Genomic DNA, 27856 nt, shown 5'->3' with positions numbered 1-27856 from the left:
AGAAGGGCGAAGAAGTGAGCCTAGGAAGAAGCTCATATACTGGGAGAAAACAAAAAGGGCAAGAGGTCTAAAGGCTCGATGAAGTCCAAGAAGAATCTGGTAGGAATAAGAATGAGGGAGCCAGAAAGATAGGCAAAATTCCCATTAAGGTTTTACAAATATAAATCTGGTGCTAATGAGGTCATAGTCAAGGATTAAACCCCATATAGAATGGTTATTTTTTTACATGTATTCCTATTGCTGCTGCTGCTATAAAAAGGCTATTTCACTTATTGAGCCATACTCTCTGCAGCTCTCTGTAATGATCTCACTTAATGCCCACCCTGTACAACTCTATGAGATAAATTAGATTTTCCTCACTTTGCAAATGAGGACATTGAAACAAAGAAATGTTAAGTAGGTTGCCTAAGGTTGCACAATCAGCAGCTGAGCTTAAAAATGCATTACTTTCTCTCCACAGCCCATGCTCTTAATCACCATTTCATGTTTTGCTATAGATCTTTAGCATTTTTACCTCAGTGCTAAGTGCAAGTGTGGTACTTCCCAAAGCTCGTGTTCGTACCTGTTATGCTAAGCCGCCTCCCCAAAATGTTTATCTTGCCTTTAATTTTCTACTCACTTTGTCCACAAGCCATTTAGTTTGTACCAGGACATGGTATGTTTTATTCCTTTGGTATAACCACACACAAGTTGTTGTTCTGTTTGCCGACTCAATTAAGATTGATCATGTGGCTGAAAATGAACTGCTGTTAGTTTTTAGAAATAGACTTTATCTTTTGCTGAATATTAAAAAAGTTACTACTTGTAGGCTCCTATCTAGATATTGTCTCACTATACTAACACACCTGACATAAAAACAGATTATATATCTATATATATCTATATATATATAGTTTGATACTACCATATAGTTACTTGTTTTGTTGAGAGATGTGTTCTTTGGGGCTCAGGAATGATGTTACCATCACATGCAATAACTTTTCCAAAGACAGAGTTCTGGCGTTTTCCTTTGTGTAATTTACTTCTAAAAAATGCATCCCTAAATTTAAAAAAGAAAATTATGTAAAAATCATGTTATCTCAGTACTGCTCTAAGTACACAGAATGTAGCTGGGGCCAGATGGTATAGTCTTTAATTACTAAGATTATAAATCAGAACAGGGAATTTTCTGTTCTTTAGCTAGGGCATGACTTTTCTCAGAGTATTCACAGTCATCTAATTTTAAAGAGAGCTGTAACACATTATGGGTGTGGGGCCAGGGAGCTCGGTGGGTTATAGTCCAGTGATAATGAGGCCACAATTACAAGGCTTAATCCCTGGAAAGGCCAGATAACTCTCGGCTACTCACTCCAACATTAAATCTAAGCAGCTGTTTCACAGTGTGTGCCACTGGATTCAAGAGGCCTGGACAGGAAAGGGGGGCAGGTGGCTTAAAACAAGCTCATTACTGTGGCTGGAAAAAACAACTTAACGTGCAAACTCTGCTAATGGTGTTTGATTGAGTGGCATCATCTTTCTTTACAAGGGACAGCACACAACACAGTGCATTTAAGAGCATTAAGTAGAACAAAGAGCATCTTCCATTGCTCCATAAACATTGTTCTTCACAAATGCTAATGTATTTCCAATCTCCTACATCACAAAGCCTTTTATAGAACTCAGACTACATCTATTTAGTGCTTCATAGCAGCGTTCTACCTTGTGTGGCCCAAAATAGATCCGAAGAAGAAGCAAATACTTTTGGGGTGGGTGGTCCTACCCAAAGAATCACTTCTATAAGCCCACTAGACACCACCCTTGCCCATAGTTTCCTGAACAACCAAAAAAAAAAAAAAATCAGAGGTTTTATTCTCAGCACTCTGAGTTCCATGGCATACACTGCTTTGTCAGGTTCTCTAAACGACACTGTTATTCAACAAGTCTTTTAAGAAATAAGTTTCAAAGCTATTCATCTTCAATATGAGACTTTCATGTTAGAGTAAGAAGAAAGGGGCTTCTCACTGAGTAGCAGAGATAAGTCTGAAAAATACCTAACATTATATATTTAGTTTCTGTAGTCTTAAAACTAATTTAGAGAGACGGGGACTGAGGGCTTGATTACACATGAGCTAGTAGCAAAATCTGTTAGCAATTATTGATGAATTGAACATATCATCATTCTATATAATGATATGATTGACAAAGATCCAGATGTTAGACAAAATTCCTTTGCCCAGATATACATCTACGTGTAAGAGAAAAATGATTTCAAGAAATGTTCTCATTGTCACTTTCTGTCAAACATAGCTGCACAGCTAATCTAACCTATGGAGAAATATAACATGTAACAAAGATACTTTGGCATTATAAAGACATGGACTACACTGGCTAATTAATTCTTCAGGATAGCCTTTTGTTTTGCCACATGCTTTCTTGTTAGAGTTCCTTTCTTATTTATTTTCCTTTTTAAAAAAGTCAGTGTGGGAGTGTTTTTATTATAGTACTATAATCCCAAATAAGTGAATACAGCTGTGTTGGCAAAGGTGCAGGCAAACCGGCACTCTCATACATTGTTGATGGTGTGTTAAATAAACAAACCTCTAAGGAGGGTAACTCAGAAAGAAAAATGCACATATCCTTTTACATAACAATTCCACTTTTAGGAATCTATTCTAATGATAACTTTGTATAAAATGGTTTATTTGTAAGGATCTTCACAGAAGCCTTGTTTATAATAGCAAAACATCAAAAACAAATTAAATGTCTATGTCCATTTAGGGCCTAGTTCAATAAATTATGGTACTATTCAAATAACAAAGCACTGCATCTGTTTAAAAAGTATGAGGTACAAGCATAGAACCATCTCTAAAACACAGAAACACAATAAAAAAGGAGATATATAGTATGTTACCACTTGTGCTAAAAATATACCTACAACAAACATACATGCATGCACAGAAATGCACCATATATACCCAAATACAAGATAAGGGTTTTCTCCTCCCAATTTTTCCTCATAAAAATGGAGCTGCCTTATATGCAAGTTCTTATAAAAATCTTTCATGTGATTGGTACTTATCCATATTCGTTTATTTTTAACTATAAAATACAGTTTGGAAAGGTCATATTAGGTTGATATCTTCTCAATTAATGCTAGTTTTGGATGCTCATAGAGAGTACCTGTCAGAATTACAAAGAAAGGATGTGAATAAGTTATTTTGGAGGGTATGACCACATAACTGCAAGTGTTGGATGTCGTAAACAAGCTATTAAAAGACCTCTGTCAAAACTAATGCAGTGAAAGGGGCTCCCATTAGCTAAAGATGGAATAGTTTGACCACCATAAACAATAATAGATGCAACTCAGTGAAACATATTGACAATATAAAATTTTAAGACTTTATAAAGATACTTAATAAAATTTCCCTACTAAAAATATCAAAATACCCCTCATTGAACACTTTCGTATGTAACTCCATGCTAACTCTTTACAATGAAAGCTGGCAATTAAAAAAGCAAGCATTTGGCCAGGCATGGTGGCTCTCATATGTAATCCCAGCACTTTGGGAGGCTGAGGTGGGTGGATCACTTGAGGTCAGGAGTTCAAGACCAGCCTGGCCAACATGGTGAAACCCCATATCTACTAAAAATACAAAATTAGCCGGGCATGGTGACACACGCCTGTAATCCCAGTTACTCGAGAGGCTGAGGCAAGAGAATCCCCTGAATCCCAGAGGTGGAAGTTAGAAGAGCAAGTTAAATGACAGCTAATGAAACTAACAGACAAATACAGAAAGTGCCACATTTTACAAGGCAATAACCAGTTTCTTCAACAAGATAATGGTAGTGGAAAAAGAAAGGAGACTGCTTCAGGGTATACAGACTTACGACATACAACAAATGCAATATGTAGATCTCCTTTGGATGTTGATTTGAACAAATCAATTATAAAAATAGCGTTTTGTTGCAAGTGGAGAATTCTGATTATAGACTGGGAGTTAAATGATATGAAGCAATTGTTAATTGTTTGTAGATGTAATGGCATTGTGATTTTATTAAAAATTGTTGATAAATATTTAATATGAGTGATAAGAATACAGTAATTCCTGTGTTATTTTCCCTATTTTTGTGTAAGTATGACAATTTGTAATAGAAATTTTAAAAAGTCATATAGTAGATAGTAGATATATGTCATGAAGACCTAAATATACACCTACAGGACAAATTCAAAAAACAATAATCTTAATGTTATATGAATGGGTAATTGTGACTAGGAATAAATATCCACGAACAGAATTATACGTGGGTTCAAAATCTCAAATATCTTAGATGGAAGTCCGGTAATATATTTGAGTAACTGCTGGAAGACTCAAAAATAATCTCTAGTGATAACAAAAAGAATGATGTTAAAGACACATAAGAAGATTTTGAATTATACCATTCGTGAAATATGAGAGTAGAAAAATCTCTACAAAATAATACTTTATATAAGTGGTTTTAAATATGTAAATGAAAGTAAATTAACAAACATCATAAGTAGACTTTCAACCTATATATATATATAGATAGATATACAGATATATCTATATATATATAAAAAACAGTTTATGTGTGCAGGTGCATCAAAAAACTTTTTAAAATTATCTTATTGTGTTACCTTATATTTGAGCATATATGCTGGGGCAGTGATGCAGACCTTAGGGATACCAAAGTGAATGAAACCTACAGTCTGAAGTAAGCATTCAAACAAAACTTCTCATAAACCCTACTTGTTAAATTCCTATACCCTCTAATGTCACTCTCAAGTGTACCCTCTTCTAAGAATCCATCATACCCACTCCTTGGCTGTAAATAATTTGTCCCTCCTCTCTGTCCACAGAGCTCTTTGTAATTTCTTCACAATACTTATTATATTCTGTTCTATATAATAGCAACATATGAGTGCATCTTTCATCCCTAATAATAACTAGCATTTACTGAGCAATTAACTATGTGCCATGTACTGTGCTAAGGACTTTAAATGCCTTCTCTTATTTATTTTTACAACCTTATGAGATACATGCATTCTGCTTACTATGAAAGAGAAAACTGATGCTTAAAGAAATTAAATAATTTTTCTACAGCCCTGAGTTCAGAATCCTGTCTCTTTCTTTTTCTTCAAGTTTTTCAAAAATTCTCCCTTTATTCCTCTACATTCCTCAAAGTTTCAAGCAATTTTACATGTCTAGACAAGCTAAGATATAAGTGGTGAATACATGCTGGCACAGATATAATCTGTAGGATTCAGAAAAACAAAAGACAGAAAAGGTCAATTAGGACCAGGCCAGCCAAAGAGTGATTCATATGAGAGATGACAGTGAAGATGAGTGTATGAATAAAATATAGAGGAAAGGTAGATTATTGGGGGTAGGTGTTCATCTTATTTCTTGATATAACTCTTCTCCATGTCCAGTATTCAGGGGCACCACAAGTATAGAGGTCACTGTGAACTCTGAGAACCTGATTCTTAACTGCTACTCTCCATTACACATAGTAGGCACTCATTAAAGGTTCACTGATGTTAAAAATATACTTGTTAAACTGGATCCTCTGAGCTGCTTCCTCAAAAATATTTTTCTATTATAATGTTGAAGAGAAAAGACAATATGAACCTGAAAGAGAAAAAAAGGCCTGTTTTTCAGTGCATTCTCATTTAAGGAAAGACCCTAACATGAATTCAAATACATTAATGAGAAATCTGTGAGGACAGCTGCCAACGTTGTAAATTCAGCCCTCTGTTACATAGCTATTGCTTATTCAGGAATTACACAGGGTTGCCATTGATAGCTGTTGACTGAAAATAAATATTTGACTTTGTTGTCTCACTCTACCTCATTTATTAAACAAGTTATTTTATATAACTATTCTAGAAAGTGAAGATTCTCAAGTGCGCACCAGATATATTTCTGACAAACTCATGTTGTTGAGTTAACGATAATTTTGGGGTACCTGACTTTTTTTCTTTCTTTCCTTATTTTTTAACTTTGCATAAATTTGCTCAAAATGTCTGGATTTGGTAGCCAATTATAGAACACTTTTCACAGCAAACCCAGTGAAACAATGTCATTTTTAGCCTTCAACTCACAGCTATGGCCTCAAATGATTAGACATGTGATTCTGAACTTGATTTATGGAAGATGGAGCCCAATTCTCTGGCCCCAGGCCTGAATGCTGGGATGGCAGAAACCCATGCTGGAGAAAAAATTTAGTTTTCCAAGTAAATGAAGGTGATTAATGGAGAAGCTCTTCTCAAATCCAGCTCCTGAGAGTGAGTGAACTGTTGTGCTCTCTGGAGCTGAGAATAGAATACTGGGGCTGATTATCCCTAACACCAAATGATTATTGACAACAATTTTGAATGTCACTGTAATAATAGGTAAGGCAAAAACAATTAAAAACACAGATTTAATTTAAAAAAACTCTACATATTGAGAGTAGAAACTAGTTTATATAACTTAGGCCAGTAATTAATGAAAAAAAAAATCAGTTGAAAGCCATTTAAGTAAAAAGAAAGTTAATATAAGTGGGAGGTGGTTTTTTTTTTTTTTTTTTGGTCCAGAAAGAAAAAAGTCAATATTTTGCTTTACTTTAATAATTAAGAACTGAGGAAAAACAATCTACTAAGATCAAAAAAATAAAATTAGTAAATTAAGTAAATGATAAAATCATAGTAAATAGATTTAAGCCAGCAGATTATATCTTAAATACATCTTGATTTTATATTATGACAATTTGGGTTGTGGGGTGTGTGTGAAAATGGGCAGTAGAATGTGAGGCCAACATACTTGAAGAAGACAGATATGCAGTACACACAAATACCCAGAGAATAAAGGAATCAGATGTGGTGAGGCCGATCAAGTCATTGTGAAAGACAAAAATGTGAAGACACACTGAGGAGAAACAGGGAAAGACAGACACAGGAGGAGCAAGATAGGCATGTATATACTCATGTAAATACAGAGGACAGAGGAAAGAGATAGCTAGAAAGACAAACATTTTCTTTTTTATTTTTTTAATTTTACTTTAAGTTCTGGGATACAAGCGCAGGACGTGCACGTTTATTACTTAGGTATACGTGTGCCATGGTGGTTTGCTGCACCTATGAACTCATCATCTAGGTTTTAAGCCCCGCATGCATTAGCTATTCGTCCTAATGCTCTCACTCCCTTCGCCCCCCATTCCCCTTCTGGCCCCAGTGTGTGTTGTTCCCCTCCATGTCCATATGTTCTCATTGTTCAACTCCCACTTACGAGTGAGAAGATGCAGTGGAAAGACAAACATTTTCATTAGCTCAACAAATATTTATTGAGGCAAAAACAGACCCACAGAGACGGAGTTGACAGACAGCTTTACAGTTCTTTGAATCTGGCCAAAGTGAACCCAGCTGTTGATCATAACTGCACAAAATTATTTTAGAGGGCCTACTAAGTGCAAAAGCACTGTGCTAAACACTAAAGAAGACAAAAATAGGAATACAATTGACTCCATACCCTCTAAGGATGTATTAAAAAGTTGTGTTGGGCCTAAGAGTGAACTATCTGCTACTTTATCATTCTTTAAAATGATGAACTTGCTGGGAATTTAAAATAGACCTTTCTGCAGTGGCAAGCAGGATTTATGCTTCGATTTTTTCATTTTAGGTTGTGAAGACTGTACAAAGAGACTCAGAGATAGAGAACTTTCCTTTTCATCTTTAAAAGTCACGGGCATAAATAATTGCCAAGAGAGGAAATCTCTTTGTTACACAAAGTTGCTTGGTGGCCTGATTTTTGTTCTTGGCAAAATTAGTCTTGTTTCATTACCTAGTATCTGGGAGATATCTGAAACCATCTTGTACTTTTTCCTTTTAAAATTCAATGCTATTTTTGGCTCAGTTGGCTTTTAGTTGGAACAATCAAGACAAAATTATAACATCTCCCACTCTCCAAAAAACAACCATGGAAAAACACTTTACGAATTAATAAACAAATAACTCCCAGTTAAGGCTACAACTAGAGCATTACTGCCTATTAGAAATATAACATGAGCCACGAGCCATATTTTAAATTTCTTAGAGTTACATATTTAAAAGTTTTTAAAAGGTGAAATTAATTTTCATGATATATTTTCTTTAATCCAATGTATGCAAAATTTCCCAACATGTAATCAATAAAAAATATATTAATGAGATATTTTACATTATTTTTTCATACTAATGTTTTGAAATCAGGTGTGCCTTTTATACTTAAGTACATTTCCATTTGGACTAGCCACATTTCAAGTGCTCAGTAGCCAAATGTGGTTACTGGCCACCATACTGGACAACAATGATTTGGAGTGCTATTTCTAAGTGGATTGAATATCCCTTCCCTTCCTATTGTTAGCTCTACCTGAGACTCAACCAGATGAAAATAAAATCTAAAAGCCAACTTTTGTTTTCTAAGTCCCTTTAGTACATAATACTGTCTTTTTGCAATCTGTCTGGTGGTATTTACCCTTTAGGCATGAAGAAGGAGAGCTGAGGTCTGTATATAGACTTGGGAAGGTATAGGTTTCTTACTTAAGCAAAACAACAAGTCCACCAGAAGTAGACAGGGAAAATTCCCTGTGGGAGAAAATGGCTCTAGAAGCTGGCCCTGCTCTGCACTTGGTTGAGTTGAGTAAGCTTGCCTCAAGGTTCTTCTGGTACCCTGTATCCCTCTGTCAAGCACTTATCAGTGTAGACTGTTAAGTTCCTTGAGGGCCCACACCATCATTACCCATCTCTGTCTCTCTAGCACTTAGCATAGTGCCTGGAACATAGTTAGTGCTCAAGAAATATCTGCTAAACAAATAAATGAGTTTACATAAATTCAGTTTCTTATGTGCACTACCCACATTCCAAGTGCCCCATAGCCACACATAGCCAGTGGCTACCATATTAGACAGCACAGATATAGAACATCTCTGTCATCACAGTAAGTTCTGTTGTTTATCACTGTTTTAGAACAATGAGTAGAAATATTAATTTGACCCATTCGGTGACAGGAAGCTTCTAGAGACCATAAAACTCTTCTTTTTTGTGAGCAAATGAGAATACATTTTAGCCCCCTGGAAAGTTCAAATACAATGTCATTATGGTTTTGACTGGAAGAATAAACTTGGCCATGCATTTCTTCCTGAGTTTCTGTCTCCCTTAGGGTCTTCTCATCTTGATTCCCACCAGGCACAGTTTCCATGAGTGCCTCTCCTTTTCTCTAGCCCAAACGTCTAATGAATGCTTTCCCTTATTTCCTGAGATATACTGGCAATTTCAAAAGAAACTTTAGTACAAAAGCTAGGGGGAAAAACAAAGAAAAAAAAAAAAAGAAAATATAAAATCATGAAAAACAGTCAAGCTTATATATGATGTATACTTTTTTGAACCTAAGTATGCCAGCAAAAGCAGTGCGGTTCTTGAAGAAATTCTACCTTCTCTTACCCTAAAATAATTAGATTCTAATGGCTGATGGGCTAGCACAATTTTGCAAGCATATTGGCTGTAACCCTTTGTCTTCAGCCCCTTGCCTCAGCCAGGAAAAGTCTGAGGTGCCATCTTTGTTTCTGACATACAGTAGTTGGTGTCCCTGAATATGTGTCTCACTCCTCATTTAAGGATGTCCCTTAAGAATATTCCATTTTCCTTTAAATAAAACTTTTCCCTGTTTCAAATGCTGTTGCCTGCTCAGATCCACCTGCGTAGTTTCACGTTGAGGCCTGAGAGACATGCATTAGTACAGTTGACTTGCAGAACTGGTGACTCCTGCCTTCAGCTTTAGTGAATAATCTAATGCAATGGTACCCATGTCTTGCTGATTATCAGGATTATCTGACGGACTTTTGCAAAGTTCAGATCACTGAACCCCACTCCAGACTCTAAATCAAATCTTTGGCAGTGGGGCCTGGGAATCTTTATCTTTAACAAGTATATTAAGTGAAAATGATGCACTAGGTCTCATTTAGGGATTATTGTCTGTTTCCTCCATACTCAGATAGTCAACTCTGCCTACCTCCGGATCATTCCATAAGGACATTCCCCACCCTCAGTTTGTCACTCTACATTTTGACAATAAAACAGGATCTTAGTCATACCATCCATGTAGCTGTAGGGGGCACTGAGATAAAGGGGGTTTTTATGTAAGCTAGAAGTTTCCATAACCCTACTGCTTTCTCTAGAGAAATCTGTTTGAATCTTCTAACTACATAGGATCGAAATGTCCCCACAGAATTTACTGTCAGCCCAACAATAATGAAGATTTCAGCAGGATGTGTTCCTAGGTTAATGTTGTAACTGTTGTCAGCACTCCCCCTGAAAGGCCAATACTGAGAATGCAAGACATAAATATAATCTAGGAAATGAGAAGCATAATTTACCAGAAACCCAAGCTCTTACTGAATTTTAATTTTAATGTATGTTGCTTGTACTCATCTTTTTATATTTCAAATAACAATCACTTACCCTTGACCAATTTTTTCAAATCTTGTGTATTTTTTCTTTGGGTCCCCAACACTCACAATGCTTCCTAAGAGATGGGTGGGGAGAGAAGAAAAGAGGAGGAGGTGGAAGAGAGAGAGAGAGAGAGAGAAATAGAAATTGATTGACTGTTATTTAATTTAATAATGAAAATTAAGATGCCAGAGTCAGTGACAAATAAAACATTAGACAAATACTCCCATGGGATTTCTATAATTTACATAAAAATGATACTTTCTACTTATTAAAAGAACAAATAGTTTTATAGTAATTAAAGTAGTAATAATAACCCATTTTGCTTATATTCAAAATTACTGATATTTGAAAAACAAAAAAAACTTGTCACAACCCAACATCTATAAAAAGTTCTCATAATACTATATATTAGGATTTAAAAAAATCTAAGAAAGGGATGGTGCTGGAGGTCATGAACCTAAGCAAACAAATGCAAGAAAAGAAAACCAAATACTGCATGTTGTCGCTTATAAGTGGGAGCTAAACAATGAATACACACGAGTATAAAGATAGGAACAATAAACACTGGGGATCACTAGACAGGGGAGGAGAGGGAGAAGGGCTGAAGAACTACCTATTGGGTAGTATGCTCACTACCTGGGTGAAGGCATCATTAGAGTCCCAAGCCTCAGCATCACACAATTTACCCATGTAACAAACCTGCATGTGTACCCTTTAATCTATAACAAAAGTTGAAGTTATAAAATACAAAAATGTGCTCAATCTCATAAACATTCTGGAAAATACACAATAAAACCAGAATGAGTTAACACTACAGACCGATCAGAATGGCTAAAATTAAAAAGGTTGTCAATACCAAACATTATCAATGATGTAGAGAAATTGGAACCCTTGTACACTGATGGTGGGTACATAAATTGGTATAATCGCTAAAAAACAATCTAAGAACTTATCCACACTATTTAGTAAAATCACTATCTTCTCTGAATTGAAGTTAAGCACTATGCTATATCCAATTCTGCTGGACAAATATCTATTGAGTAATTACTATGCACCTAGTACAGTGCTAAGGGTGTGGGGATGGAAATGAGTCTAATGAAGAACAAAGTTTGATCATAAAGTAGTGAGACCCATGCGTGTTCGAAACATATATTTCCGAACCTAGGACACTGCTAGTACTCCAAAGATTTGAACAGATTTACTGACATATGATTTACATGCCATAAAGTTCAGTGACCTAGAATGTGCAATTGAATGTTTTTAACATATTTAATGAGTTGTGTAAATGTCATCATGATCTAATTTTAGAATGTTTTCATTATTCCAGAAAGAAACCTTGTACCTCTTACTTGTTAGCAGTTACTCCCCATCTTCCCTTAGTTCCCAAAATATATCTAGGCAACCACTAATCTACTTTCTGTTTCTATAGATTGCTCCAAACATTTTTTTAGTAAGTTTATAAGCTACATAAGAAAACTATTAATTTATCATGTTTGGCTCTTTAAAAATATTAGTTTTGCTATTTCAAAAAAATCCAGTCCATCACTCAGAGGATGAATACTTGCTATCACTCAGAATAAATACCATAGAAGTGGCATTGACTCTTCAATGCAGTGTTCAAATAGGTCCAGAAAAATCTTGGGGTTATAGAACAATCATGGGAATAAGGGTGCAGCTTCTCAAGGGTATACTTTGAAGGGCATCATTTATTTGGAGGCCTCTGGCCCACCTTTCTTTTTGGAAGCAAACATGTCAGTATTATTATCTTTGAGTTATATCTTACTAACACATGGTACAAAGAAGTCTACAGTTGGTTGGTAAGGCAAGATTTTCACATATGAACTAATCAAGAGAAGATCTGTAAATTCTATCTTCTAGTTGTCACTCGTATTCATACTCTTCTCTCTATGCCCATGGCCACTGCTATTGTTCGGGCTTTCAATACTTCTTATTCAAACAATTGTGCCAGTCATAACCTACTCATAGACTCTGCTTTCTCTAGTTCCTCTTACACCATGCCTTTGGAAAAGGGGGACCATATTATTCATAAAATGAGACTGTCCTGGACAGACTGAGATGTACAATAACCCTATATCAGAGTGATTTTGCTCCACTGTTCATAATTCCTTAAAAGCTCCTGCCCACTGCAGGATCAAATCCTATTTCTGTAGTTAGACAGAGAAGGTCCTTCACCCTTCAGCATCATCTGGCTCCTATCTAACCAGTCTAGCTTTATATTATTCTTTTTCTCCACCCTTACTACTTTATATCCTAGTAATGCTATCACTATCTAGTGCCTAGGGCTTTGCATGTGCTCCCCCTTTTCCTTTCCTATCTAACCCATGAATTCTTATTTGTCATTTAAATAAAATCTCAAATTATCCACCTTTATGAAGTCTTCTCTGATCATTTCACTGAGACTTACATGCTACTTCTTGAGGGCAGGAACTTTGCCCTTTCATCCTTGTAACTTTGGAGCCTAGAACAGTGGCTGCTACTAAACAAATATTTGTTGATTAAATGAATGAGAACAAGAAAATATGTATTTAAGTGCTCAATTATATGCTACAGATAATACTTCATGCTAATTTACACAACAGTCTATTCTCTGGGCTAGTAGACAACTTAATTTAGACCTAACAGCAGTAGATAGTATACCTTGAGAAAAATAATCAAACATTTCACTCATGGATTACTCATCAAGTTGTTGGGTTTTTTTTAATGAAAGTTCACTTTTAAATTAAGTTAAATAAGACTTAGCTAATATATGGGTTGTTATAATACTTTTTCTCTTGTATTTCCACTATCAGTCAGTAGTACTGCCAATCCATCTACTCAGTAGCCTGAGTCAGAAATCTGCGAGTCATCATTGACTCTTACTTTCACTTATCACATGCAGTTGTCCACCAAGGGCCTATATCTTGTTACCTCCTAGACATCTTTTGAATGTGTTCCTTCCTCATTACTACTGCTTTAGTTGGGCTCTCATCATCTTTTTCCTGGGTTATTCCAACAGCCTCCTAACTGGACTCCTAGTCTAGCTGCTGCCCTCTTTAGTCAAGGCTCTACATCTCTAACAGGATCCTCTAAGTGCAGACCTGATAATGTGATTCTCTGGTTCAGGATTACTTGATAGCTCCCTAACACCTACAGATGAAAGCCAAAACTCCTTGGCAATGCAAGGTTCCTAATCTGGCTCCTGCTTCATTCTCTTCTCATCTTTTACCACTTCCCCACTAGAACTTTATGCTCTAAGCATAACAAACTAATGGTAGCTCATGATCAGCTCCTGCTTAAAAGTTGTTTCCTCTTCTACAATGCCAGTATCACCATATAGCACCAATTCTTTATTAAAGTAACACTGAATAAGTCAGAGTTCCGGGACATATGCTTCAAGTCTTCTTTACATGCCATTCGCTGCCTGAAATGTCCTTCCCATATTTTCTCTGTGGCAAGTTCCTATTCATGCTTCCAAACTTAGCTTAGATGTTCCCTCTTCTAGTAAGCTTTCTCTGATCCCTTGAATAATTAACAACTTCACTTTTCTATGCTACTACTGTATCTTCTCTCTCTCTCTCTCTCGCCCTTGTTCTCTCTCTCTCTGTACTTAATATATCAGATGTCTATATCTATCTATTTGGAACTTTGACTTGTAAGAATTAGAACTGAAGGGTTTCATAATCATCTGGCATCCATTCAATGTTGTATCTATGGCTAGAAATGTACATGATATACATGACAGGAATTCCACAGTTCTTCCTGGTTCACTTAAGGTCTTGGTCACAATGTAACACTTGTGCTGAGTTACTCTCTGTACTAAACAGTCATCTGCATAGGTTCCTTTGTGTGTGTATGGTATTTGATATTGCCTTTTAGACTATGTCTTAAGTACAGGAGCCATGTCTTATTCATTTCTGTATCTTCAGTGCCTCCTCACAAAATGCCGTGTGTAGAATATATTGATATATTTGCCGAATTATAATAAAATACAATTAGTTATTTCGCTTTGTAAATGCTCCATGGTTTAAGGCAAGGGTTGGAGAATATATTTTACTTGAGCTATATCTATAGAATGCCACCAATTTAGCAATTTCTGAGTTGGTCTTTTATTTTTCAACTTGTCTAACAGATTTCTATATAACTGAGAGCCATCCTTATTCAAATTAGCTATTAATGCGCAAGGGCCTGGACTTTTTTATTTTAATGAAATGACGATTTTAAAGTCACTTGAAGCCATAATTTTATTAAGCAGTTTATAGTCTTCTAAAAAAGTTTAACTATTAAGTTGCTAAGCAACTTTTTTCCATATAGGAAAAGCAAATAAGCTTCAGCCCAAGCCACTTTCTGAATTATGACCCATTCCAAATGGTGGGGTTCAGTTAATGTGGCTTTATGGTAATAAATTATTCAACCTTTATTTCCATGTTATGCAGGGGGAAAAAAACTGGAAATAAATCCTTTCATGAAGATTACCAAAAGAAACCATTTTGATGAGATTCCACTTCTGAACTTAACTGCTATTCAAATAAAATGGTGTCTCCACACTCATCGCCCTTCACAGGAGAGTGTGTGCTGCCATCTACTGATGTTAGGCAAGTATACTAGAGGCCTTGTTTACCATTCTCAATCACAAAATAAGCTTTTAAAGTGATCTTTTCCATTAGTTATTATAATTTGCTTTTGTAAATTACGATAAAGAAAAAACACTATGACACAATAGGGAGAAAGTTTTTTAAAATCAGCAAATCAAAATCAAAAGAAAAAAAGCAATACCAGAACAATTTCCTACCAGAACTTCCTAAAGAAGAAATAAACTATTCATTTTAAAGTGCAGGTTTTAAGAACACTAAATACTTGTATTTGAAAATAGCATTCATGATATGAGTTCAGTGACAGAAAAGCCCATCAATATATTTTCTGACATATTAAGCTAAGGTGAACTCCCACCATTAAAAGATTATCCTTTTAGCATAATGAAGATTTTGATTTCTGAGAAAAAGTAAAATGATTCTCTAAATTGATATCAGTTCTATATGAGGGTGAATTAGGAAAAAGGGTTTTGAGTGGGGAATGCTGAGGGAGGTGAGAGGCAAGGAGTAGGTGATAGTGGGGCCCAGAGGAAGGAGGTTGAAGACAAATTTCCTGTATTACACAACTTTACTGACAGTCAATGGCTTTTGAAATTTGTCACTAAAATGTGGTGGTTTCCTTTTTTATTATACTTTAAGTTCTGGGGTACATGTGCAGAACGTGCAGTTTTGTTACACAGGTATACACGTGCCATGGTGGTTTGCTGCACCTATCAACCCGTCATCTACATTAGGTATTTCTCCTAATGCTATCCCTCCCCTAGCCCCCTACTCCCCGACAGGCCCCGGTGTGTGATATTCCCCTCCCTGTGTCCATGTGCTCTCATTGTTCAACTCCCACTTACAAGTGAGAACATGCAGTGTTTGGTTTTCTGTTCTTGTTTCTGTATTTTTCAACAGATCTAGACTGATCACAATGAACAAGCCAGACCCAGGCTATTTCTCTGTGTAAAACTGAAAGATGACCTGTTCATTTCAGCCAATAATGATCTCTTGCTCTGGCCACCACAATCAGCATCTGCATGGAAGATGAATAGCTCTGTGGTCTGCGCTGCCCACCTCTTAGTAACCAGACCCCTGACACTGAAGGTAAGGATGGTTTAGTAGAGGCTGCCATCTACTCTTCACCATGCTTATGAGGTCCACTCTGGTATGGGATATTGGCCATCTTTCTGCTTCCCTGTTTCCCTTTTTCCTCTCTTTTGCCTCTCAGCACAGGCTGCTCTACTTTTTCCCCAAGCTCCAATGGGGCCTTTGAGTCCAAGATACTTGATGGCTTCTGTACAGTAATCATACATCTGGGATTATTCCTGGTTTCAATCATTCTGTCACACTGTAAGACCCCAAACCCCCATTTTTATGCTGAAAAATATGATCACTCTCACTCTGTAAACATAGCATAATAACAATTTTATATTACTGTTTATTGTGCTAGATGTCTTATATACTTTAACTTATTTAGTCCTCACACAACCCCTATTATATAGGTACAATTATTATCTCCATCTTTCAGATGAAGAAAATTATGTTCAGAGATGTTAAGTGACTTGACTAAGGACATACAGCTAGTATAAGTCTATGACTCAGACCCAGTGATGACTTATTTCAAAGCTTGACCCATTGTATTATCTTATGAAGGCTTTATACCCATGTAATAATAATTACCACTTATTGAGCCTCTATGATGTGCCTGATACTGCTGCTGAGGTTTTTATATTATCATTATCCCCACTTTTTAGATGAGAAAATGAAGGCCCAGAAAATTTAAATAACTGGCCCTAGGTGACACAGCTAATAGCAATGGGTCTATGATTTAAATGTAGATCCTTCTGACTCCAATATCTGCCCTCTTAACCATAGGATGAGCTCCTTAAAATCCATCCTGTAGACAGAGTCCTGAAATGTAGTAATGGGCCAGGCTTGGTGGCTCCTGCCTGTAATCCCAGTACATTGGGAAGTTGAGGCAGGAGGACTGCTTGAGCTCAGGAGTTCAAGACCAGCCTGGGCAACACAGCAAGATCCCATCTGTACAAAAATAAAAAATTTAGCTGGGCATGGTGGCGCACACCTAAAATTGTAGCTACTTGGGAGGCTGAGGTGGATCATTTGAGCCCACGAGGTCAAGGTTGCAGTGAGCTATGATTGTGCCAGTGTACTCCAGCCTGGGTAACAGAGCCAGACCTTATCTCTCACAAAAATGTAGTTATGATTCTTATCTCCATTTCACAGGTTAAAAATTGAGGCTCAGAGGAGTTAAGTGACTTGTCTGAAGTTTTCCTTAGACAAAGGCGTAATGGCAGAGAGAAGGCACAGAGAGGGTAATGGTGGAGCAGGAGCAGGAAAGTCTGCCTTTGTGGACTTTGGAGTATAGTTCACTGAATCTGCTCCATGAGAAGCACTGCTCCATTTCTCAGCAGGTTCACCCTGCCAAAATCTACATATCCAATGTAAGGTTGGCAGTCACAGGTGGCCTGCTGGCTAGAGGGAAAATGACTCTCTCTATGCCCAAGCATGAAGTCCAGTAGAGAAAAAAAAACCCACTTAATTCTTAATTAAAATGTAATCAAAGTTAGCTTCCCCTTCTTCACCATGTTGCTCAGTGTAGAGCAGAATAAACAAAAAATAATAAGGACACAGCTCTAGCACCATTAGAGTTTACAAGCAAAACAAGATTTTGGTCCAAGAAAATAACGCTTGTTTCTCTGTCAGCTAACTTAACAAAATTATACAAGCATTTTTGTTGTAATACATCTATTGAGATTTGAAACAGATACCAAATAACAGTCATTTTATTAAAGCAAGGCTGTTAGATTTTTAAAATCTGATATAATCACATAGGTCATGTCTACATATGCAAAATAAAGAAAAACATGTGCCAATTGTCTGAATAATTGAACTTAAATTATTGAGGCAATTCTTTCATTTAGTTCTTCCTTTTTACAAAAATAGACAGTTCGGATATGCAGAAGCAAAGTAGGTAGGTAATGGAAAAAGTGTAAGCTTTGAAGGTAAACTGGTCTCAGTTCAAACTTTGGCTGTGCCACACATTGGTTTGGTGACTTGGTCAGTTAAGCTTTTAAAGCTTACTTTCATTCACTGGTCTGTAAAATGAGGATATTAGAATCAGCTGCAAAGAATTACGGTGAAACTATGATAATGTATGTAAAGTGGCCCACCCAGAAGGTGCCCAATAAATGAGAATTATTACTGCTGTTATTACAGCAAATGGTTAGTATCAGTGCTAGTGGCGTATTTAATCATGAATAGTAAAGTCAGCAAAAATCTAGCAATTGTAGTTCTGAGTTTTAACTGACAGCTGCAACTCCGACCTTTGCCTTTCCAAATGCATCTAACTCAAATGCCTCAATCTCAGTACTGTTGACATTTTGGACTGAATAATACTTTACCGTAAAGTGGACGGAGGGTAGCCGTCCTGTGCACTGTTGGGGTTTTAGAAGCATCCTTAGCCTCTACCCATTATATGCTACTAGCAATCTCTGAATCAGGACAATAAAAATATTCTCCAGACATTGCTAAATGTCCTTTGGAGGGCAAAATCATCCTACCACCACCTCTGCAGAGCCTCCCTGTGGCCTATAGTGGGAATTACTGTCTTCCTTTTCTGAGGTCTTTTAAACAAAAATATGCATGAAACGAGATTATCTTATGCTCTAATTGTATCATACTATTAAATCGTATTTTCCAAAAAATATTGAATTTCTTGATGACAGGAAAGTTTCATTCTATTGTGTCCTCCAAAGTTTCTAGCACAGAACAGACGAGTAGGAACTCAGTAAAGATGTATTTGTTTACTTATTTTTTTCATTCACTCACTCAACAAGCATTTGCTGTATGCCTTTATGTAATGGGTATGAACTAGGGGTTGGACATATAGGGAAAAAAGGGCACAGTCCCTGCTCTTGAGAATCTCACAGTCTAGTGAAGAAGTCAGACTAATATGGTTTGATATTTGCTCCAGTAAAAGTGGTAAGGAAGAGATGCCCTTAACATGGACTGGGAGAGACAAGCAACATCTTCTGAGGAGGCAACTTTTGAGCTGAGTATTGAAGGATAAGTAGGAGTTAGTCAAACTGGGGTTGGGGGGGGAACTTATTGCTGATATCTAGCAATTTGTTAGATGCTTTTATAGTATGAGTTTAATGAATATGCTTTACAAACCTTTGACTTTTCAGCAGATAATCCATTTTTTTTATCTTCTTGACCCAGAAAAGTAACTAGAAGGTAAGTGTTTTATAAAACTGGGGCAACAAGTGTGTACACACGAGCATGTACACACTAATGACATTATGGAAAAAAGCTACTAGCATTTGCTAGTTCTGTCTCTCCTGCCACATAGAAATGCTTCTGAATTAAGGGAAAAAGCTATATTATTTGTTGTTCCAAGTTTTGATTGACTGTGTTGGGCTTTGAGGTTGACATATCTATCATCACTGATTAGTTGAGAGCCCTTGGGTTATGATCATAACATATTTTATCAGACTATTCTCTTTTGAAGATGTAATCTTAAAACTTGCTACTTAATTTGTCTTATCAATTTTCACCTCAATTGATTCCTTCAAGTAAAAATATTTAGTTCCTGTCAAATTAGGAGTGGAAGGGAGAAAGTGTTCTGGCATATGCAGTGAGTCTCAAATTTTTCATCTCATGATTTTGGGAAGTCTGGAGTTCATATAAGCAGATTAAAACTTCCAAAGGATCAATTCCCATTTTAAATGGCTTATGAGAAACACTCCCGTGAAGAAAGTAATCATGGCAAGAAGTACTCACTTAGCTTCTCTAAGATCTCCTCATCTGTCATCTTGGATTTTTTTCTTTGCCGATCTGTGTTCCTGTACAAAGTACTGGAATTGGCATTTTCAGCAGAGGGTGGTGTGACCTCTTTATTTGGTACTGCTGGTGAAGCAATGGATTCAACCACAGAACGAGTGTAGATCTAAAAAAAAACAAAAAGCTCTGCAATTAAAACAGCAGGCCAAGGAAAGAGTGTGGAGTCAATGTATTGTAATATCAATGAATTTTTAAAGACAAGTGGTATTTTCTTAAAAAAAAAAAAAAGGACTTTGAGTAGCTGAAAGTACAACACTGTTGAAAGATCATGGGAGCTAGTCTTTGGATGTCCCTATACATGCCTTGCTAATTCTGGTCTGAGGATCTCTGTTTATGCAACTCTTCCTACCTGGTTTACATGGATTTCCTTCCTTACCTTAACTTCTCCAACATTTTTATTACTTAGCAGTTATTTATGTATTGTTTGGTATTATTCTCTAATTGTTTAATGTGCTAACCTTGTATCCTCAAACAGTATCCTCAAAACCTTGGTCATATTTTATACTTTAGCTCTTGGAACATAAAAGATGCTTAATAGGTACTAGCTGATTAACTATATTCTAACTCTATGACTATCCCAAAGGGCATCTTTTGAATCATTTGGAAATAGTCCTTTGTGACTTACTGATTTTGTATGCTCTGGTCTTGGTGCGATAACTGGTGGTGGCTCATTTTCATCTTCTTCTTCTTCTTCCTCTTCATCTTCTTCTTCAGACACAGGAGGGGCCAATGGAGGCTCAGATGCTGTTTTTGTACTCTTGTGACAAAAACAAAGTTTAAAGATCAGGTATTAACTCCTCATTGTTTTTCTTCAGATATAAAACAAGGGAAATGAAATATTTAAGCATGTAGGGATAGGAGGAAACTACATCTTTCACAAATGATCAGAATCATCAACAATTTGGTGGCCAGGACTTGCTCACCTGAATACAATCTCTGAACTTATTCAGAGATAAATTCATGTCATGGCTTAAAAAACCATGAAGTGTAATTTTTTAAAAAACTTCTCATTGAGCTCAAAAACAGTGGACTATTATTCACTTAATATTTTAAAGTTCAATGTTTTTGAAATACATTAAAAAATCAAACTAATTGCTCTTAGAGCCTTGAATCTATACTGGGCAGATTATCAATTTATTGATTGACAGTTTGTCAACTTGAAAAGAACTATTTTCTACCTAAGGATCAGAGCATGCATACACATATGGTATTAATATAGCTCTGTAAATACTCACTAAGAACAAACAAGCCAATAAATGTCTCTTCCCTGTCCAGCCTCCTGGAAAGAAGCACTCAGAGAGTAATAGACATGAAGATCTAAGAAATACTCATCCACATGAATAATCACTCAATATTAACCACGAGTTAAATGGAGATTTTCAATGTTTTATAAACTGCAATAATACGACAGTATTGTGGTACAATAGCAACAATACCTAGGGACAGTTCTTGATCACTCATGTTAATACAGCAGTAAAATGGTTCCAAAGTTGGATTTTGAAAGAACTGTGACCATGGTTCTCAAAGTGTGGTTCCCAGATCAGCATCATTAGCATCATTAAGGAACTTGTTAGAAATGCAAATTTTCAGGCTCCATCCAGACCTATGAATCAAAAACTCTGGAAGTGGAGCCCAGCAATCTGTGTTATAACAAGGCTTCCAGGTGATCCTGATGCATGTTCAAGTTTAAAAACCATCAACTATGGCTTAGGTCTGCACTGTTTAACATGGCAGTAACTAGCCACGTAAGGCTACAGAACACTTAAAATGTGGCTAGTCTGTGACTTCAAACTATACTACAAGGCTACAGTAACCAAAACAGCATGGTACTGGTACCAAAACAGAGATATAGACCAATGGAACAGAACAGAGCCCTCAGAAATAATGCCACATATCTACAACCATCTGATCTTTGACAAACCTGAGAAAAACAAGCAATGGGGAAAGGATTCCCTATTTAATAAATTTTGCTGGGAAAACTGGCTAGCCATATGTAGAAAGCTGAAACTGGATCCCTTCCTTACACCTTATACAAAAATTAATTCAAGATGGATTAAAGACTTACATGTTAGGCCTAAAACCATAAAAACCCTGGAAGAAAACCTAGGCAATACCATTCAGGACATAGGCATGGGCAAGGACTTCATGACTAAAACACCAAAAGCAATGACAACAAAAGCCAAAATTGACAAATGGGATCTAATTAAACTAAAGAGCTTCTGCACAGCAAAAGAAACCACCATCAGAGTGAACAGGCAACCTACAGAATGGGAGAAAATTTTTGCAACCTACTCATCTGACAAAGGGCTAATATCCAGAATCTACAATGAACTCAAACAAATTTACAAGAAAAAAACAAACAACCCCATCAAAAAGTGGGCAAAGGATATGAACAGACACTTCTCAAAAGAAGATATTTATGCAGCCAAAAAACACATGAAAAAATGCTCATCATCATTGGCCATCAGAGAAATACAAATCAAAACCACAGTGAGATACCATCTCACATCAGTTAGAACGGCGATCATTAAAAAGTCAGGAAACAACAGGTACTGGAGAAGATGTGGAGAAATAGGAACACTTTTACACAGTTGGGGGGATTGTAAACTAGTTCAACCATTGTGGAAGTCAGTGTGGCGATTCCTCAGGGATCTAGAACTAAAAATACCATTTGACTCAGCCATCCCATTACTGGGTATATACCCAAAGGATTATAAATCATGCTGCTATAAAGACACATGCACACATATGTTTATTGTGGCACTATTCACAATAGCAAAGACTTGGAACCAACCCAAATGTCCATCAATGATAGACTGGATTAAGAAAATGTGGCACATATACACCATGGAATACTATGCAGCCATAAAAAATGATGAGTTCATGTCCTTTGTAGGGACGTGGATGAAGCTGGAAACCATCATTCTCAGCAAACTATCACAAGGACAAAAAACCAAACGCCACATGTTCTCACTCATAGGTGGGAATTGAACAATGAGAACACATGGACACAGGAAGGGGAACATCACACACCGGGAACTGTTGTGGGGTGGGGGGAGGGGGGAGGGATAGCATTAGGTGATATACCTAATGCTAAATGATGAGTTAATGGGTGCAGCACACCAACATGGCACATGTATACATATGTAACAAACCTGCACGTTGTGCACATGTACCCTAAAACTTAAAGTATAATAATAATAAAAAATAAAATAAAATAAAATAAAATAAAATGTGGCTAGCCTGAACTGAGATGTGTTTCAAGTGTAAATTACATTCCAGATATTGTATACTTAATATCAAAAAATTGTAAAATGTTAGATTAATACTTCTTATATTGATTATATGTTGAAATGCTGAAAATTTGAATATATTGGCTTAATAAATATATTATTAAAATTTATTTCACCTATTTTTTACATTTTAATATGTGGTTACTAGAAAATTTAAAGTTATAAATATAGTTTATATATTTGTTGGACAGTGCTATTATAGGTGTTTTGTTTTGTTTTGTTTTTGTGTATTTATTTTGTTTTTGTTTATGCCACTGTTTATACTGTCCTAACATAATCTGACAATGAATTTTCATTCTTTGAGGACAAAGCTCCTGAGGCAGTTATAGGCAGCCTATTAACAGACCATTACATCAAAGGACCTCAATTGTGATTAAAAATTCAATGTGGCTTTTCTACAATCATGTATAAACCTATGGTGAAGTAATAACGTGTAATCACACATCTGATAGGAGCCAGAAAGACTTACCAATTGTGAGAAGAAAGCCAACCTAGAATTTATAAACAAGCATTTGAAAGAATATTTTATTGCCCTGATATAAATGCTAAGTGGTTTATAGATTGAAGTTTGTATGTTTACTGAATATTGGTTTTCTTATTTATGCACCTATATTTATTCTTAATTTAGCCATAACAACTGGGCTATTATATTGTATAGCTATGTGGATAGCAACATCTGTTAATGACATTAAGTTTCCGGATTTTTAAAAAATCACTTTCTTCTTGCAAAACACTAATTCTTCAGGGCACTTCGGGGGGCACAGGGAGAAATGGGCTTTGGGTTATCGAAATTTGCTTTGATATTATGTTCCAGAAAGTTTTGCCCTATCTTACACCAGCTGGGTTCAAGAATGTACCTAATCACTGTTTCTTTGTAGAAGGATGGAAGCTGAGTACTTTTTTATATGACAAATGGTGCTATTTTATCTATTAGGCAATATGAACCTTGCCCAGGGTTGATAAGTTTTACATGGGCCTGTGAAAGTGTTTGCCATCAGAAATAAATCACCAGCTCCAAAAAGCCACAAGAAAACTATAAAGTCAAAATTAATTAATGTTTAATTAAATGTCTGTTAAGTATAACAATATGCCAACTTAACTAGTCTCTTATGTTTAGCATTTAAAGAAATTTCATTATATTAAATATAAATTGTAGGTTCGATTTTCATATTTAGCAACAATTCTTGAGTATTTACAATGATTTAACAAGAAATTATACCTAACCATACATTTTAAAAGTTACTTGTAAGTAAATAATTTCGAAATTAATATGTCAAAAATAATTTCAAAAATTTACAGCAAAAATATAAAGTGAAGTATGGGGGCCCTTTAATATGTTTAAAGCAATGCATGATGTGACCTCTACAAGTGAAAGTATATACAGTCTATTAGGCTCTAAAAACGGCCCTAGAGGCAAAAAGAATGATTCAAGGTCTAGTCTTCTTGGCCCAAACCTTAAACCGGTACAAAGATCAGTCAATGCCTACTGGGGCAAGGAGCAGCCTTACACATTTCAAGTCTTAATACTTCACTAGATAAGATCCACCTGCAAGATTTCACTGACTGTTAACGTTCATTACTATCTTCACTGCTAACTTCCAGTGGAAGCCATTCCCCATCTCCAAAGATAGACTTAAGGGACTATTAGAAAACCTGAAGGTTTTTGTCCTCTGAAGGTTTGTGGGAAAAGAAAAAGACAGATATTTCTGTTTACTTTGGACCAAACACTATCCTGCCATATTGGTTGGTTGACTTGGAAGAATGTATGGCATTGAGTGGATAGTATGTTTTGAATTATGGTTGGGCCAGAGAGCATTAAATCCCCAGCAATCCACCAAGGATACCAATCTTTGGTACTGAGAACTGAAATTAACAATTTCTGTCCCTGTGTTAAAAAATACTGGGCTTGGGCTTACTTTACTATCACTGTGTAAATAGTACTGGGACTGGGCATATTTTATTTTCCCTGTGTTAGTCAATATCAAGACAGACATACTTTAATGTTCTTATGTTAAATAATAGTGAGAATAAGCAAAAATAACATAGCTTCTTACTTTAGGAAATACTTGTTTCTAGAAGATACAGTGAACCAACTAGTTTGCTCATTGAGACTAACAGCTTGCTCACTAAAACTTGCTTCAAGCCCCTTCCTTTGCTATATTCACCAATACAAAGCTATGTTATCATAAACACTGCATAATCTTAACCCATTCCTCGCCTTGCAAGATCTGCTTTAAAATCAAACAGTCTAAGCCCTAAAACCCTATAAATATTCCCTCCTGACATCCCCTTCTTAAGACACAAAGACTTTATCAAAGTAATGCTTTTATGTCACTCTAAGTTTAATAAACATAGCTTTACTTAGAGGTTTTCCTGGTGATCATTTTTGGAGTCAATGGTGCAATGTTTCCATGCTCTTCATTCCAGGCTGAGAATTACTGTATCTAAAACTTCTAAACTTACAGAAATATAGATAGATGGATAACAAGTAAGGAATATTTTTGTCTTATTAAATTAGATATTTTTGACACTCTAATTTTGCCAGACATTGGGGCAGAGAATGTAGTTTTTTTTCTTTTCTTTTTTTTTTTTTTTTTTGAGATGGAGTTTTGTCATTGTTGCCCAGGCTGGAGTGCAATGGCACGATCTCTGTTCACCGCAACCTCCACCTCCTGGGTTCAAGCGATTCTCCTGCCTCAGCCTCCCGAGTAGCTGGGATTACAGGCATGCGCCACCACGCCCAGCTAATTTTGTATTAGTAGAGATGGGGTTTCTCCACGTTGGTCAGGCTGGTCTCGAACTCCTGACCTCAGGTGATCCGCCTGCCTCGGCCTCCCAAAGTGCTGGGATTACAGATGTGAGCCACAGCGCCTGGTCGGGAATGAAGTTCTTAACCTGAGTTGGGTCCCAGACTCTTAGGGTTTGGTCTATCTCCCCGGAAAGGTACAGGTAGACACATGCTCTTATGTATAACTTCAACAGTTCATAGATCTGAAGCCCACCCATGAACTCCAAGTTCTGAACGTTGCTCTAGAGAATACACCAGCTAGAGTAGCTACCTTAGGAAATTTCCTTTTCTCTGAGCTTAATTTTTAAAGGTCAAAGAACTTAGAAGTAAGGAACTTAGAGGCTTTAGATAATATAAAATGCTGTTTGGGGGCCACTTTTGGTGATTGTTTAAAATGTAGATTTTAGGTTTCTACTCCAGATCTACTCTGGGAGTGGAGCCCTGGAATCTGCAATTTAACAGAATCCCCAGGAAATTCTGATGCACACTGAAGTAAAAGAATTACTTAAACTATGTTTAAAAAAAATTAACCAGTACTGCAAATCACAAAAGAGCAATCTGTCAACTGCACACCCAGTTGCTCTAAGCATAGATAATGGCACGTTCAATATGACAAAACAATAATGACATATTATTGCTGTTACCTTCCAGTTGGAATACTAACTTAGGATTCTAAATATGTCATTTTATTTTCAACAGTACGATAAAAATATGAAATTTTAAAGTTAGCCTCAAATTAAAGAGTAGAGACCTGAACAGTATTTGAAATTGAATACACCAATATCAAAGAAGCTACCACAAATAAGCAGTAAAGCAGGTGTTACATGACTATGAGATCTATCCCTGAGTTCAATATTAATTACAGAATCACGAGTTTAAAACACTTAGAGAATACAACATTGCTTCTGTTTTAATTCTCACCCAGGCTACTAAAGGATGCAAAACTTGTAATCAGTTCAGGCTATGTCTACAAGGGGTTGTCAGACCCATTAAATCAGATTTTGTAGACAGCCAGATCTACTGGGAGTTTTTATGATGCAAAAAGACATACACATTGCGAAGCATACTCTCCTCTAGAACTATAAGGAAAACACAAGGTGCAGTTATCCATTCCTAAGGAACTGAATCCCACTGATGTAATTCAAATAGAATGTCGGGGTCCAATTCAGTTCATTCAATCAATAGAAACCTAGCCTTCATCAAGCAGTCAATCCATTATTTTCACCTGAAAGTCCTGCCAGCCCTTCAAAATCAAACTGTCCAATAAGGAACTCAGCATCTTCCCACAGAAATCGGCTTCTCCTGAAAGACAGCATCATTATCTTTTTACCCACCACCTATCAGTTTAAGCCTGCGTTTATCTTTGACCTCACCCTTTCCTCCAACATCCAATTAATAATCTAAATACCTCTAGAAATTGAATGTAATCTCCCCATTCCTACTGTTACTACCTCATTTCTGGCTCAGATTACCTGGATGCTTGCAATATTCTTCCTACTAGTCTCCCTTCATCCAGTCTCACCATTTGTACTTAATTCACTCTGGACATTTGCCGTCAGATTACTCTTCCCAAGGTATAAGTGTTAATCACTTAACTCTCCTGCTCCAAAACACTTCAAAAGCTTCCCACTGAATACTGGAAAGCCAGATTCCTTGGAATACCATTTAGGGGCCTGTATGATTTGGTTCCACCTTAAACTTCAAGACTTATTTCCTGATTCCCTTTCTCGCATCTCAGTCTTCATTCAACCCCATATTCCTTGTTTCCTTGCTCTACTCACCAACACACCCTTTCTTATGCTTTTCTTTTTACTTAAAATGCCCTTCCCATCTTCACAGATCGAAATCTCATCTGACCTTTAAGATCTAGCTC

General features: G+C 36.4%; 1 protein-coding gene across 27 annotated transcripts in view; it reads right to left on the bottom strand.

Annotated features, from left to right (window-relative positions):
• Positions 1-27856, bottom strand: part of PAK3 (p21 (RAC1) activated kinase 3) — a 292772-nt gene that overhangs the window by 43729 nt on the left and 221187 nt on the right. For all 27 annotated transcript variants that reach the window (XM_055377005.2, XM_055376995.2, XM_055376985.2 and 24 more), the window contains 3 exons: positions 20528-20659; positions 19843-20008; positions 10475-10538 (listed from right to left, as the gene is read on the bottom strand). In XM_055377005.2, the coding sequence (XP_055232980.1) occupies positions 10475-10538; positions 19843-20008; positions 20528-20659 (362 nt within the window). The remainder of the gene's footprint in view (positions 1-10474; positions 10539-19842; positions 20009-20527; positions 20660-27856) is intronic.

This window comes from Gorilla gorilla, chromosome X, assembly GCF_029281585.2.
Source record: "Gorilla gorilla gorilla isolate KB3781 chromosome X, NHGRI_mGorGor1-v2.1_pri, whole genome shotgun sequence".
Lineage (NCBI taxonomy): Eukaryota > Metazoa > Chordata > Mammalia > Primates > Hominidae > Gorilla > Gorilla gorilla.
This window is presented reverse-complemented; position numbering and strand designations above follow the sequence as displayed.